We start from the raw sequence: 14,825 nt of genomic DNA on the forward strand, positions 1-14,825 counted from the left end.
CCAAACCCACCAGTGCAGCTACACGAGTCTTCTGAGTTTTATATGAAGTGATGATGATGATGATGATGATGATGAAGGTAAAATAGTGAATAGAGAATCTGAACTAATCCAGTTCTCTTTAGGGACTACTTTCTGTAGCCGCACTACACCCTGCAGCATGTATCCCTCCACCATTTTAATGATCTGATTTTAAAAGCAGGTTCTAGAGCCGAACTCTTCTCAGAACTCTGGTAGAACAGTCTGCACACAGTTTATTATTATTAATTATCATTATTTTGAAATGACAATCTGATAAGTAATGATACAGGCCTGTTTTTGGTTTGTAAAAATGTGTGAAACTAGTTCTACAGACGAGGCGTGTTGATCGCCCCTCTGCAGGCGTTTTATCACCCTCCTGCTTCTAATTTATTCTCAGTTCGTTTAGTTTTTAATACCTGAATAATATCTCAGTCTATTAAAGTTGGCACAGTTCAAGCCTGCAATTATGCTGCGATTCCTGCTGCGACTTTCTGTTTGTTATTGAAGCAATAATAATTCTAATTGCGTCGCAGCCGCTCAAGTATAGCAGTTACAGTGGAGGAGAGGGGGGTGGGGGGTTGTTGGGGGGGGCGTATATATCACCCCCTCACTTTAACGATCCATTATCTTCATTGCTCCTCGTTGTGTTGAGTGTAAATCACAGTAATGAGCGGAGACTCTCCTACAGTCAGCATAACGACAGAATTATGAGTCCAACAAAGAGACTTACATAGGCCCAGGCCCGTCTCTGGGGTGGGGGGGTGGGGGGCTGCTGGGAGGCTAAATTATTTAAAAAGTCAGAACAGGGTCGAATCTGGGCCAATATTGATTGTAATTGTGAGAATATGGAATAAAACATGGAAATGTGTGGAGAGACGTGGCAGAGCTGATCAATATTAATCAGGGCTCTTACTGGAGGCCGGCCCACGTTCTAACGTTCTCCGTTCTAATGTTCTCTGTTACGCAAGAACAGGTTTGAGAATGATCAACTATTCATGTCTTTCATATTTAATCCAGAATCTGGGAAAATGAGCTGGAATGTTGAAGAACATCCTGGAACAGGAGCTCTGTGTGGATTTCTCTGGAGTTCCAGCTGTGAATTACTGTGAATGCATTCAGCCACTTTAAGTTGCAGATAATCATGACCCTATCGGCTCCATGCTGCCTAATGCCAGGCGTGGGCTAGAGGGGTATAAAGCCCCCCAGCATTGAGGAGCTGTGGAGCAGTGGAAGAACTGTGTTCTCTGGAATGATGGTGGAGGAGCTCCATCCAGTACTTTTGGGATGAGTTGGGGATGATGAGGTGGGGTGGTGATCATCATCCACCATCCAGACCTCACTAACGCTCTTGTTGCTGAATGCAATCAAATCCTCACAGCAATGCTCCTCCAGAATCTAGTAGAAAGTCTTCTTCTCTGGACAGTAGAGACAGTTACTCCAACAGAAGCAGAATCAGCTCTTCTTAACTCTTTAACTCCAGACTGCCTCCAGTGTCTGAGGCTGAGAACTGCACAGCGTAATGAGATTAAATACAATTAATAATGTGATTAACTTTGATTATCAGAATATAATAATCACTGTTAAATATGTAAAATAATGGGAGTCATTTTAATAAACAACATCACACAATGCAACTAATCATAAGTAACGATGTAGAGTAATGTGATTCATTGCATTTAGATAAACAAGAAACAGCATAATAATGCATTTCTTCAGCCCTGCAACACACACACACACACACACACACAGACACACACACACACAGACACACACACACACACACACACACACACACACAGACACACACACACACAGACACACACACACACACACAGACACACACACACACACACACAGACACACACACACACAGACACACACACACACACACACACACACAGACATGTATATGTATGTGTACATGTGTTTGTGTATATGTGTGTGTGTGTGTGTGTGTTTATCTTGGTGGGGGGGTTCTTTAGATTTGTTTCATTTCCTCTGCCTCTCGTTACCGTGGCAACCTGGAACACCTTCCAGCCAGAACACTGGCGAGTATTTTCCTATCAAACACACACACACACTTATTCTCTCTCTCTCTCTCCAGGTGTGTGTGTGTGTGTGTGTGTGGTTCATCATTAGTCAGAGTGATACTTTATTATGACCCCTGATGCCTCCGGCAAGTTTCGTCCGCTAACTCACCTCCGGAATGTTCAGTCGGATTGGGAACGGAGTTCTGCATAGCAACCGTTACTCCATCTGATGTTCTCCCATCATAATGACTGGTTTTGTGGGTAAAAGTTGGAACAGCTTAGTAACCACCTAACTACAGCATCGGGACCACCTGGGATACCATAGTAACTGCTTAACAACAGCCTAGCAGTCACATGGGACATCATAGAAACTGCCTACTACGTCCATAGCAACAACCTGAGGTGCCATAGCAACCATCATGCAACTGCATAATATTCACCTGGGATACCATAACAACTGCTTAGCAACACGATAGCAGTCATATGGAACAGCATAGCAACAGATTAGCAACTTCATTACAATGACATGGGATACTATAGCAGTTGTTTAGCAACAGCATTAAAACCACCTGGGTTACCATAGAAACCACTTAGCAACAGCAAGCATTTAAGGAAGCAGAGCAGGAGGTAAGGAAGAAGCATCTAATCAGCGTTTGTGCTGCACACATCTGACCTCCTCCTTTAACCCATCCATGCAGTGAACACACACACACACACACACACACACACACACACACACACACAGCGGTGGGCAGCCCTAGCAGTCCTAGCTGGTCGACCAGCATGACCAGCATTAGATGCAGCAGACACACTGCTGGTCAGGAGCTGGTTGTTTCCAACCACCTTCACCATCAAAGACCAGCTTAGACCGACAGCGGCCCACTGCTAGCAACTGCCTAGCAACCACCTATAACCACCCTAGCAACCACCTGGGAAGAGCTTTTCTGTTTCTAACTGACATGTTTCCCAGATTAAAGCGATAGTTTGTTAAAGCTGAAATTCCTGGAAGCGTATAGCCCACCACAGCCCACCACTTAGCCAATGCTAGTTTATAACTCAAGCGTTAGCTCCTTATTCAAATGATCCACCTTAAACAGTGCAGTGGTTACGCAGTGGCATTTAAGGTGGTCTGGGCGCTGTCTGTGTGAGCGTGTGGTGATTCAGGCATGGAGTTAGCAGCTCCATGCTAATTGGTGGGGTATCAAAGTTTTGGCAGAATTATCGGCGAATTTCGGAGAAAAGCCTGAGCTGAGCCCTCAGTCGTCTCCACAATCATCTTCCTCATCGTCATCGTCAAAGATCCATTTTTAGCTGCCGCCGGGCTGTAAACACTGTTTCCATGACGACGTTGCCGAGGGCCTTGTTGATAAGCGGATTGGAGCGCCGGCGCCTCGGCTGCTGACGGCCGGATCCTTTACAGATCCTTTAGAGCGTCCGGGAGCGAGGGAGGCCTTTAGAATGTTAACACTGAGGGGGAACATGGTTAGAACATTCAGAGGAGGTCCCTGGTGGGATTCTTATTGGCCACTTTATTAGAAACCCCTCCCTTATAGTGCCATCTTACTGATGTTCTGATGCCCCCTGAGAACCAGAGAAACCAGAGGGGGGGGATGAGGAAGAGGTGGTGTGTGTGTATTCAATCTCTCCCTCTGGGCTCTGTGGCTCCTCTGAGTTGAATTAAAGCCAGCGTACAGAAAGGCGCGCGCACACACACACACACACACACACACACACACACACATTAAGAAATGCAGAGACTACAAAACAAAATCATTAACTCTCAGTTTGGTGGTACAGTGTGTCTGTGTGTGTGTGTCTGTGTGTGTGTCTGTGTGTGTGTGTGTGTGTGTGTCTGTGTGTGTGTGTGTGTGTGTGTGTGTGCTGTTAATGTTCTGGACATTTCTTTTATTTACATCTTCATGTTGATCGTGATGGTGATGGTGATGATTATGTTCATGGTGATGATGATGGTGATGATGATGGTGATGGTGATGATGTTGTTGATGATGATGTTCATGGTAATGATGATGGTGATGATGAAGGTGATGATGATGGTGATGATGATGATGATGGTGATGATGTTGTTGATGATGATGTTCATGGTGATGATGAAGGTGATGATGAAGATGATGGTGATGATGAAGGTGATGATGATGGTGATGATGATGATGAAGATGATGGTGATGATGATGGTGAGGGTGATGGTGATGATGAAGATGATGGTGATGATGATGATGAAGATGATGGTGATGATGAAGGTGATAATGATGGTGATGATGATGATGAAGATGATGGTGATGATGATGGTGAGGGTGATGATGATGATGATTTGGAGCTGTGGAGGTGAACACTGGACCAGCAGAAGTAGACCGTACTAACAGCAGAGCTGCTCAGGGCTCGGTTCGGCTCTGGTGGTGAAGCCGTCTGTGAGTGATGCTGAGGAGAGCGCTGACGCTGGGTCAGGCGTGTGTCGGCTTTGGGCTTCAGTCTAATGCTTCAGGCTTGGCTTAACTCCAGAGATTCTCCACTGGGTCTGCCGACGTGTTTATGGAGCTCATCGGAGGCAGAAAGCTCAAAGCGCTGCAGGGAAACAGCAACAGTCCAGCGTACAGAACATTACACCCCTCACTCCTGAGAGGGAGCCTCCACGGCTTCCAGTGGAGAAGTCTCCTCCTTCTGCCTTCAGGAGATCTTCTGTGTGGGAGGTTCTCTCAGCATGTGTTTGATCAGACACTGCTTTACTCCCAAAAACACTCAAGTGACTGAAGAGAGGCGGGACTGGGCTATGAAACCTCTCTGTCCCTGCCTGGACATCAATCAGGACAGACCAGTGACAGTGCACTGACCACCTTTACCCTCTAGATGGCAGTAGATCTTCAGTCTGTCACCTGGTTGTTCCTCTGAGAAGAGCTTCTAATCATCTCAGCTCCTCACAGTCCCGCCCACTTCTTTCCTTTGATGTTTATTTTTTTTATTGTTTTTAAAAACGTCTGTCTGTCTGACTCTTTGTCTGTCTGTCTGACTTTCTGTCTGACTTTCTGTCTGACTGTCTGTCTGACTGCCTGTCTCCCTCTGTCTGTCTGTCTGACTTCTGTCTGACTGTCTGACTTTCTGTCTGACTGCCTGTCTCCCTCCGTCTGTCTGTCTGACTCTCTGTCTGTCTCCCTCCCTCTGTCTGTCTGACTCTCTCTGTCTGTCTCCTTATGTCTGACTGTATGTCTCCCTGTGTCTGTCTGTCTGACTCTCTGTCTGTCTGACTTTCTGTCTGACTGTCTGACTTTCTGTCTGACTGTCTGTCTCCCTCCGTCTGTCCTGTCTGACTCTCTGTCTGTCTCCCTCCCTCTGTCTGTCTGACTTTCTGTCTGACTTTCTGTCTGACTTTCTGTCTGACTGTGTCTGTCTGTCTGACTCTCTGTCTGTCTGACTCTCTCTCTGTCTGTCTGACTCTCTGTCTGTCTCCTTATGGCTGACTGTATGTCTCCCTGTGTCCTGTCTGTCTGACTCTCTGTCTGTCTGGTCTGACTCTCTGTCTGTCTGACTCTCTGTCTGTCTGTCTTCTGACTTTCTCTGTCTGTCTGTCTCCCTCCCTCTCTCTGTCCGTCTGACTCTCTCTGTCTGTCTGTCTCCCTCCCTCTGTCTGTCTGTCTGACTCTCTCTGTCTGTCCGTCTGACTCTCTCTGTCTGTCTGTCTGCCTCTCTCTGTCTGTCTGACTCTCTCTGTCTGTCCGTCTGACTCTCTCTGTCTGTCTGTCTGCCTCTCTCTGTCTGTCTGACTCTCTCTGGTCTGTCCGTCTGACTCTCTCTGTCTGTCTGTCTGCCTCTCTCTGTCTGCCTGACTCTCTCTGTCTGCCTGACTCTCTCTGTCTGTCTGCCTCTCTCTGTCTGTCTGACTCTCTCTGTCTTTTTCTTCTCTCTGTCTGTCTATCTTTCTAGTGTGCTCTTCTTCTCTACCCCCCCCACCCCCCCCCCCCCCAAGCTTCTGTAGAATCCATTATAAAGAGTTGGGCCCCAAAATGTGTGGTATCTTGGTGTTCCTCACGTTCCACCAACACAGAGCTTCACAGTTGTTCCATCATGTTATAAAGGAACATCCCCCCACAACCTGCAGCCAAAACCTCATGTATACTGTAATACTGTATACATTGTGTTTATATGTATATATGTAGAAATTTGTTATTAATATGTAATTATATGATGTTTGTCCTGGATGATTCTCTCTGCGTTTATTTTGAACTGTTTACAGTCTGGTGGAGTGAGTATGCGGATAGGCCCCTCAGAGTGGCCCCTGATCTTTCACTGTATCTAAGCTGAAGCTGAGATGTTTGGAAGCAGAGTGTTTACGTGGCCGACAGCGCGCAGCCTTACAGGGTTGATGTGGTACCTCTGCTGCTCTGGGCTGCAGGAAGAAAGACGTGTTGTGTGTGTCTGCGTTTCGCTCATCCCCCCCCCCCCCCGCTCCAGGAAACAGCAAAAACAGATGGTTTTGTCATAAAGCAGCCCACACTCCATACACCCGCACTGTAACCTCTCCAAAGTAGGTCAAAGGTCAGAGCCGCAGTTTCTGTCACTACGGCCTTCGGTGAAAAGACTGAGCGAACTCCACTGAAGATGATCTTTAGTTCTGAGCTTTATTTTATTCATTTATGTCGTTCTGGTTTATTAATTCCTAATTGTGTTTATTTTCTCTTCCTAATAAATCTGAATTTATTCATTTATAATATTAGTGGAGTTTCTTTTGATTGATTGATTGATTGATTGATTGAGTTTTTTTACTGCTTATTGATGATAGAGTTTAACACTACACTCTCCTGGCCTCATATCTGGCCGTCGCTGCAGCTGAGCGGGACTGAGCTGCAGTCGTTATAAATAAAGTAGTTATAAGCTGTTTCTCTGTTCTCTGTGGTGAAGGAAAGCAGCACAGATCTCCTCACAGAGGCAGAGGGAGCTAGCCGTGCTGATGAGACTGACCCAGGGTAGATCCTACAGTTCTGTTATTCGCCTCTGTGGTCCACTTACATCACCCTGTGTCGTAACTCATTTCTGCACAACCATTTCCACCCTCTCTTCATCCCTCACAACTACACCGTACTGTGCCTTTAAGCCTGACATATGTAAATGAGCTCCGTTCTGCTGTAGGCTGAATGGGTGGGGCTAAACTGCTGTAGCTGAATGGGTGGGCTAAACTGCTGTAGGCTGAATGGGTGGGGCTAAACTGCTGTAGGCTGAAAGGGTGGGGCTAAACTGCTGTAGGCTGAAAGGGTGGGGCTAAACTGCTGTAGGCTAAATGGGTGGGGTTAAACTGCTGGGCTAAATGGGTTCTAGTAAACTTTAGCTGTGTTCTAGCGTTCCACGTGTTCCAGAACCGACTCAGAGAGTTCTGGTGTTGAGCGCTGCTGTGAGGTGTGCTCTGTGAGATTTCCCGTGGCTCTGCAGGCATGGTGTTAATTTACACACTGCTGCATTCCAGCACACTTTACTGGTGAATATGGAAGTGTGCAGTGATCTCATCCCCCCAAAACACACACACACACACACACACACACACACACACACAGGCTCTGGAGGTTCATGTTCATGTTTATACTCATGAACCTCCACCACACTCTGCTCTCAGAGGCCGCTATCACAGTTTTACTCGCTTTACTTAAACACAACCTATATTTGGACAAAAGTATTGGGACACCTGTTTCTTCTGATTCTATTGAAGAGAGTCCTTTAGAAGAAGCCTTTCTGCTGGATTCTGGAGGTGCACTGCAGTGAGGATTTGTTCGTATTCAGCAACAAAAGTGCTAGTGAGGTCAGAAGAGTCCTATTCTATTGGCAGTACTTCTTCTCTACAGGGACTAGACAAGCTGTGTGTGTGCATTTGCACATCTGTGTCAACGATGGGTGCAATATAAAACTAACTGAATGCATTCATTAGAAGGGGTGTCCACAAACATTTGGACATATTGTGTAAATGAGTTTAAAGTAAAAGCTCACTCAGGCAGTCTGAGTGATCAGCTGTGTGTTATATGATGGGAAAGAACATCTCAGAACCCTCGGGTTCCACACGCTGAGAAACCCACTGTAGGGAATGTGGACGTCCATGCAGCGCCACCTAGTGGCGGAGTTCAGTTCTGTTTGTATAGTAACATTTTGAGCGAGAAGCCAAACTTTAGCCTAGCTAATAATGCAAGCCAGCAGAGCTAACATTGCATAACTTCCTGAACACAGCTTACTGGCACAGGCTAACACAGGCCAACACAGGCTAACACAGGCCAACACAGGCTAACACAGGCCAACACAGGCTAACACAGGCTAACACAGGCTAACACAGGCCAACACAGGCTAACACAGGCTAACACAGGCCAACACAGGCCAACACAGGCTAGCACAAGCCAACTCAGGCCAACACAGGCCAACACAGGCTAACACAGGCCAACACAGGCTAACACAGGCTAGCACAGGCCAACACAGGCTAACACAGGCTAACACAGGCCAACACAGGCTAACACAGGCTAACACAGGCTAACACAGGCCAACACAGGCTAACACAGGCTAGCACAAGCCAACTCAGGCCAACACAGGCCAACACAGGCTAACACAGGCCAACACAGGCTAGCACAAGCCAACTCAGGCCAACACAGGCCAACACAGGCTAACACAGGCCAACACAGGCCAACACAGGCTAACACAGGCTAGCACAGGCCAACTCAGGCCAACACAGGCCAACACAGGCTAACACAGGCCAACACAGGCTAACACAGGCTAGCACAAGCCAACACAGGCCAACACAGGCTAACACAGGCCAACACAGGCTAACACAGGCTAACACAGGCTAACACAGGCCAACACAGGCTAACACAGGCCAACACAGGCCAACACAGGCTAGCACAAGCCAACACAGGCTAGCACAAGCCAACACAGGCCAACACAGGCTAACACAGGCCAACACAGGCCAACACAGGCTAGCACAAGCCAACTCAGGCCAACACAGGCCAACACAGGCTAACACAGGCCAACACAGGCTAACACAGGCTAACACAGGCTAGCACAAGCCAACACAGGCCAACACAGGCTAACACAGGCCAACACAGGCCAACACAGGCTAACACAGGCTAACACAGGCTAACACAGGCCAACACAGGCTAGCACAGGCTAGCACAAACCAACACAGGCCAACACAGGCTAACACAGGCTAACACAGGCTAGCACAAACCAACACAGGCTAGCACACAACTTTAGCTGACAGGTTTAACTCAGGTGAAGAGAGGCTAACTGAGGCTAACAGTGTACAGCTATGTATCCCAGAATAGCAAGGCCTGTCCCATCACAGCTAAAACTCACTACTCATAAGGAAACAATATATATTCCAAATGTGTTTAGCAAATATATATTTAATGTATTTATATACATTTTATATCTAAATGGACCATACATGCATGTGTTTGTATGTACAGATTTTCAAATTACATTTAAAATATATTTTTGTAAACATTTATATTTTGCATATATGAAATTGGCCAATGTTCTTTACTGTGAATCATATTTAACTATAGTTCTAATTTACAGGCAGTGTATTCTACATTCATTTAGTGTGTGAAATAAATGCTGGAATGAAATATAAAGTATTTGAAATGTTTAAAAAACGTGTCCATGTAGCACAGTGTTCACTGTAAAGCCCTGGTCCAGTCTACTGAAGGGGAGAGGTTGTGTCGGCGGTTTGTTCGGTGGATAAAGGCGTTCTCAGGGTTTGTGGGGCGCTATGACAGCACTTCTGCTCTCTGAACCGGCTGAATGGGAGGATTTTCTGTCCTGAAGGACGTCTGATTCTTTTCCACCCAGCTGGGCCTTTTAGAGTCGTCCATTTGGCATCTTCTGAAAGGGATGTTGATGAGGCAGACCCCAGTCGCCTGGATCACTGAGCGTGGAGCCATAGAGCTGAGTGTTAATCCCTCTGTGGTAAATATGGAATAATATCATCTATTTTCTCAATATAATAATATAATAGCACATACAAACCCTGCGTGACTCTAATAAACAGGAAAATCTTCACAATAGTTTGAGAGGAACACATTCAGAGTCAAGTTCTGCTGACCCACTCTGATCTCTGTACAGTGAAGCAGGCGTCAGTCGCCATGACTACAACAACACAGATACAGCCCATAATTTATCTCCTATCCAAACCCACCAGTGCAGCTACACGAGTCTTCTGAGTTTTATATGGAGTGATGATGATGATGATGATGATGATGAAGGTAAAATAGTGAATAGAGAATCTGAACTAATCCAGTTCTCTTTAGGGACTACTTTCTGTAGCTGCACTACACCCTGCAGCATGTATCCCTCCACCATTTTAATGATCTGGTTCTAAAAGCAGGTTCTAGAGCCGAACTCTTCTCAGAACTCTGGTAGAACCGTGTCTCAGGCATCAGGCAGCGTCTTCATCACCATTAGGTGAAGAACTTTCTGTGAGGAGCTTTTATTAGAGCTTCAGACGTCTGCTTCCCTTCACCTCCACTGTAGAACCACAGCTCTGACTGGGGGAGGTTATCTAGAACCTCCACTGTAGAACTCCAGCTCTGATTGGGGGATCTTATCTAGAACCTCCACTGTAGAACCACAACTCTGACTGGGATAGGTTATCTAGAACCTCCACTGTAGAACAGCTCTGACTGGATGAGCTTATCTAGAACCTCCACTGTAGAACCACAGCTCTGACTGGGGAGCTTATCTAGAACCTCCGCTGTAGAACAGCTCTGACTGGGGAGGTTATCTAGAACCTCCACTGTAGAACCACAGCTCTGACTGGGGAGCTTATCTAGAACCTCCACTGTAGAACAGCTCTGACTGGGGGAGGTTCTGATTTAAATATAGGTTAATTCATATAAGATTAAATATTAGAAATAATAATAATAGTAGTAGTAGTAGTAGCAGTAGTGGTAGTGCAGGAGAGTAGGACGTACATAGCCAATCATAGCCGAGAGGCGGGCTATTCACAGCCAATCGCAGCGCAGTGGGCGGGGTTTGTCGAAGTGCAGCGTTCGCTCTCTATTCCCATGCGCCACATCCGCGCGCAGCTGAGCTCGCACTGACTGAAGAGCTGAGATCTGGGAGAGCAGAGAGATGGGTATGTACCTAGAACCTGGGGAACCTGGGGAACGGGGGGAACCTTTAGAGTTCAGGCGCCCCCACACGGGGTGGTCTGTGTTGCTAGAAAGCGGTTCTGGGGTTCTGGGGTTCTGGTTCTGGCGCTGAAGTGGACTTTCCGTTCCACCTTAAATGGGACCGGAGTCACAGTCAGGCGCTCAGCTCCATAGAGAGCAACTGCTGCAGCATTTAAGGTGGAACGGAAAGAAATGAACAAAAAGGAAACTTGGCTTCATCTGAGATAACCTGTGCATCACTTAAGGTGGCGCGGAGAAGCTGGAAGAACCAACTGTTGCACCATTTAAGGTGGAACTGAAAGTTGAGGGGAAAAAGAAGTGGGTTTAACTGTTGCTCCATTTAAGGTGGAATGGAAAAGATGGAAGTGAGCTTCAGGTCAGTTCCAGCTTCATATACTGTTCCTGTTGCTGCACCTCTTAAGATTTAAGGTGGAATGGAGGACAAGTTGGAATAAGAAGCCAACTTCAGACCCACAGGGTGTAACCTCTGCAGCATTTAAGGTGGAATGGAGAAGTTGGAATAAGAAGCAGACAACTGCAGCCTCCTACCTGCTCCAGGGCCTGGCTGACCCAACAAACTCCGGGAAGGTGATTAGGGATCAAACTAAAGGGATTGTCTGGGCCCCGGCTCAGCACAGGTTGGGAGCGTGGGGGTTGTGTTTAGCCACCCTGAGCTTCAGCTTGTAGAGGCGCCTCAGCTCCAGTGCTGCTGTGGCCTGCCCTGCTGGAAGTTCTCGGTGTGTGTGTGTGTGTGTGTGTGAACTCCTGAAGACATCCTTGTGCTTCTTTCCGGCTGTCTCCCGGCTGCTGAGGCCTGGTCATGCTTGTGAAGACGCTGTCCGGTGTTGTCATCTCTATTATCTTCTCCCAGCAGGCTCTGCATGGCACTGGGGATTACTCTGGGTTTAGGCTGTAGCGATAGCTCTTAATTCCAACGGAAAGTTGTTGTTATTTTGTGGAAAAGGCTCCAGGAACGTGGTTAATCAGGCATTGGGCCATCTGCTTCACAGGCCTGTGGGACAGGCGGAGGCGTTGTGCCACTGACACTCACCACCTCTTAAAGACGGGTTTAGGAGGTCCCCTTCATCCGCCCTCCCGCCTCCCTCTCTCGCTGTCCGGTCTCTTTCCTCCTCATCTTCTGGCCCAGTTTTACTCCCAGTGCGCCGAGGCGGGCCACGCACTCTCACTCCTGTACTTGAGTAAAAGTGGCTAAAATACTCCTGGTCAAATACTACTTTACTACAATTACACCTGTATTTCTACTCAAGCTCAAATACTCAAGTAACACGTTAAAATACTTTACTTAATGTACTTAAAAGGGTTCTCCAAGGGTTCTTCAGTCAAGTTCTGTAGACAACCTTTTGAACACATACATGGTTCTTCAGATACCAGGAGAACCTCCGGTAGATGGTTTCTAGGTAGCACTGAAAAGGATTATGCTATTGTTCCATAAGTCAGAGAACCTTTTTCAGTACTATCTAGAACCCTTTTTGGTGAACAAGTTCTGTTAAGGAGAGTTTGAACCATAAACAGCTGCGCTGAGGTTTTACGCGACCTCTGTTTGTACCTAAGTGAGCACTGTTTTGATTGGCTGGCATGCACTGTGCCTCATGAAGGGGCAGATATGAGCAAAAGCGTTGGATGTGGCGCCCTGGCAGAGGTTAGAGGGGCAGTTCCTGCAGCGTAGGTTTCATAAATGAATTGGGGGGGGGTTCTAAACTAGGAAAACAAGGGAAATTCAGTTTTCCATGAAAGGGGCCGTGCAAGTCCGACCGCCAGTGAGTGCTGTTGAACGCTGGCCCGAGCGGATCGCTGTACAGCTTTGTGCTCCTCCGTCGGGGCGTCTCTGAAGGCTGTTGTGGTGGAGAACTGTCCTGAGAAGGCCTGCAGTGTGAATCTGAGGGTGGTCTGAATGCTGTGGCTGTACTGGGAGGATACTGGTCAGCTCTATGGTTGGGACACAGCTCAGCGCTAACCTTTACTATAGCGGCTGGTTCTGCAGCTGTTTGGACGCTGGTGAATGACTGGCCTGTGTATAGATTTTTGGGGGGGTGGATATTGTGGTACTTTTTTGTCCAGTGGCAAGGCCAGTCGAGGGGGAGGGCTGGTGTTTGGTGGGGGTTGTGGAGGGATACTGGACTTTGTTTGAAGGCCTTTAGCTTATCAGAGAGACCTTCAGTGTGTTTGGGTACTGAGTGGACGCTGTGTGTTGGGTGAGTTGATCTGAAAGGCTGAATGCAGTAGATTCACCCCTAGTATCTGCGGGTCTTCACCTGTCAGCACATGGGAAAATAATAAATGTGTGGAGGCGGGGTGGTCATTAATGGGGGCGGAGTTACAGACGCAGCGGAACTGAATTTTCAACCACTAGGAGGCGCACTAGCCAGGTCTGAAAAACTAAAGGGTAATTTATCAGCATGAAAGGACAGTCGTTTTATTTCAGAAACAATACAATAATTTACTTTACGACTCTCACTCACGTAGCAGGCCAAAGATTCTCCACAAGGGGCCGCTATTGGCACTCACTGTATGCCTCACTGAACATCATGCACAGTACAGCAGCAGTGAAATACTTTGGTGACTGACCGCTCAAATAAAAAATATGATACAAGATCAAAAATACAGTACAATAAATCTAATGAATCACTAAATTAAACAATATAAAATAGAATTTATGGGGAAAGATTGAAAATATACAGATAGATTGTGTAGAAACGTATAGATTTAAGAATGTAAGCATGCAAAGTGTGAGGCGAGGATGGGGGTGTGCTTATGAAAGTTTTTCTATGAATAATATGTGTTGTTGTTGTTTTTATTATTATTATTCAAGTTCGATGTAGCCTCTGGAACATATGGCTGTGCTAAAATGCCTGTGAGCCCTCCCAGAGTCCTGATCTGGGATCAGTTCAGCTCTGTAACTGGATTATCTGTGATGTCAGAGGCTGACCAGGGCTCATCCAAGATGGGCAGGATTACTCTGAAGACTTCATTAATTACATGTTATTATAACTGGAGTAAATTGTGTGGTGATGCTCTTCACAGAGTGTTTCTATGAGTACAGTCAGAACCTCTAGGACACCGACCGGGTCCGATAGACTGAGAGACTGTACACAGCAACCGCCAGAGCAGAGGACCGGTCTGAACTGAGCTCACTCATGTTTTATACATTTATTTATTATTCAGTTTTTTTTTTCTCATTTTCCTTCTTAAATAGTTTAATTGAATAAAGTCTCTGTACCATAGCAACCATCTACTAACATTCTAGCTACCAACTAACATCCCTTTGGCAACTACGTAACAACCAGTACGCAAAACCCGAGCAACTACCACGACACAGCAACTACTACTACAGCAACCACCTAGCAACTGCATGGGATTCCATAGCAACCATCTAGCAACATCCTAGCTATCAAATAATGACCCTTTGGAAACTACATCAACTTATCAACCCTGCACCCTAGCAACTACATCCATTAAGCAGCAGACATTAAATAAAACCCTAGAAACCACCTGGGCTAGCATAATAACTGCCTAGCAACGCCCTAGCAACCACCTAGAAATGACTTAAGCTGTGCGTCCACGCTGGTGTGGTGAAGTTTAATCCTAATGTTTTGTTTAGAGGTGTGTA

The 14,825-nt window shown here is 46.6% G+C and overlaps 1 protein-coding gene across 2 annotated transcripts in view; it reads left to right on the top strand.

The window, feature by feature from the left end:
* The first annotated feature begins 11,097 nt into the window (after positions 1 to 11,097).
* gpm6bb (glycoprotein M6Bb) overlaps positions 11,098 to 14,825 on the top strand; it is a 32,768-nt gene continuing 29,040 nt past the window's right edge. For both annotated transcript variants that reach the window (XM_072686697.1, XM_072686698.1), the window contains exon 1: positions 11,098 to 11,160. In XM_072686697.1, the coding sequence (XP_072542798.1) occupies positions 11,157 to 11,160 (4 nt within the window). In that variant the 5' untranslated portion in view covers positions 11,098 to 11,156. The remainder of the gene's footprint in view (positions 11,161 to 14,825) is intronic.

This window comes from Salminus brasiliensis, chromosome 8, assembly GCF_030463535.1.
Source record: "Salminus brasiliensis chromosome 8, fSalBra1.hap2, whole genome shotgun sequence".
Lineage (NCBI taxonomy): Eukaryota > Metazoa > Chordata > Actinopteri > Characiformes > Bryconidae > Salminus > Salminus brasiliensis.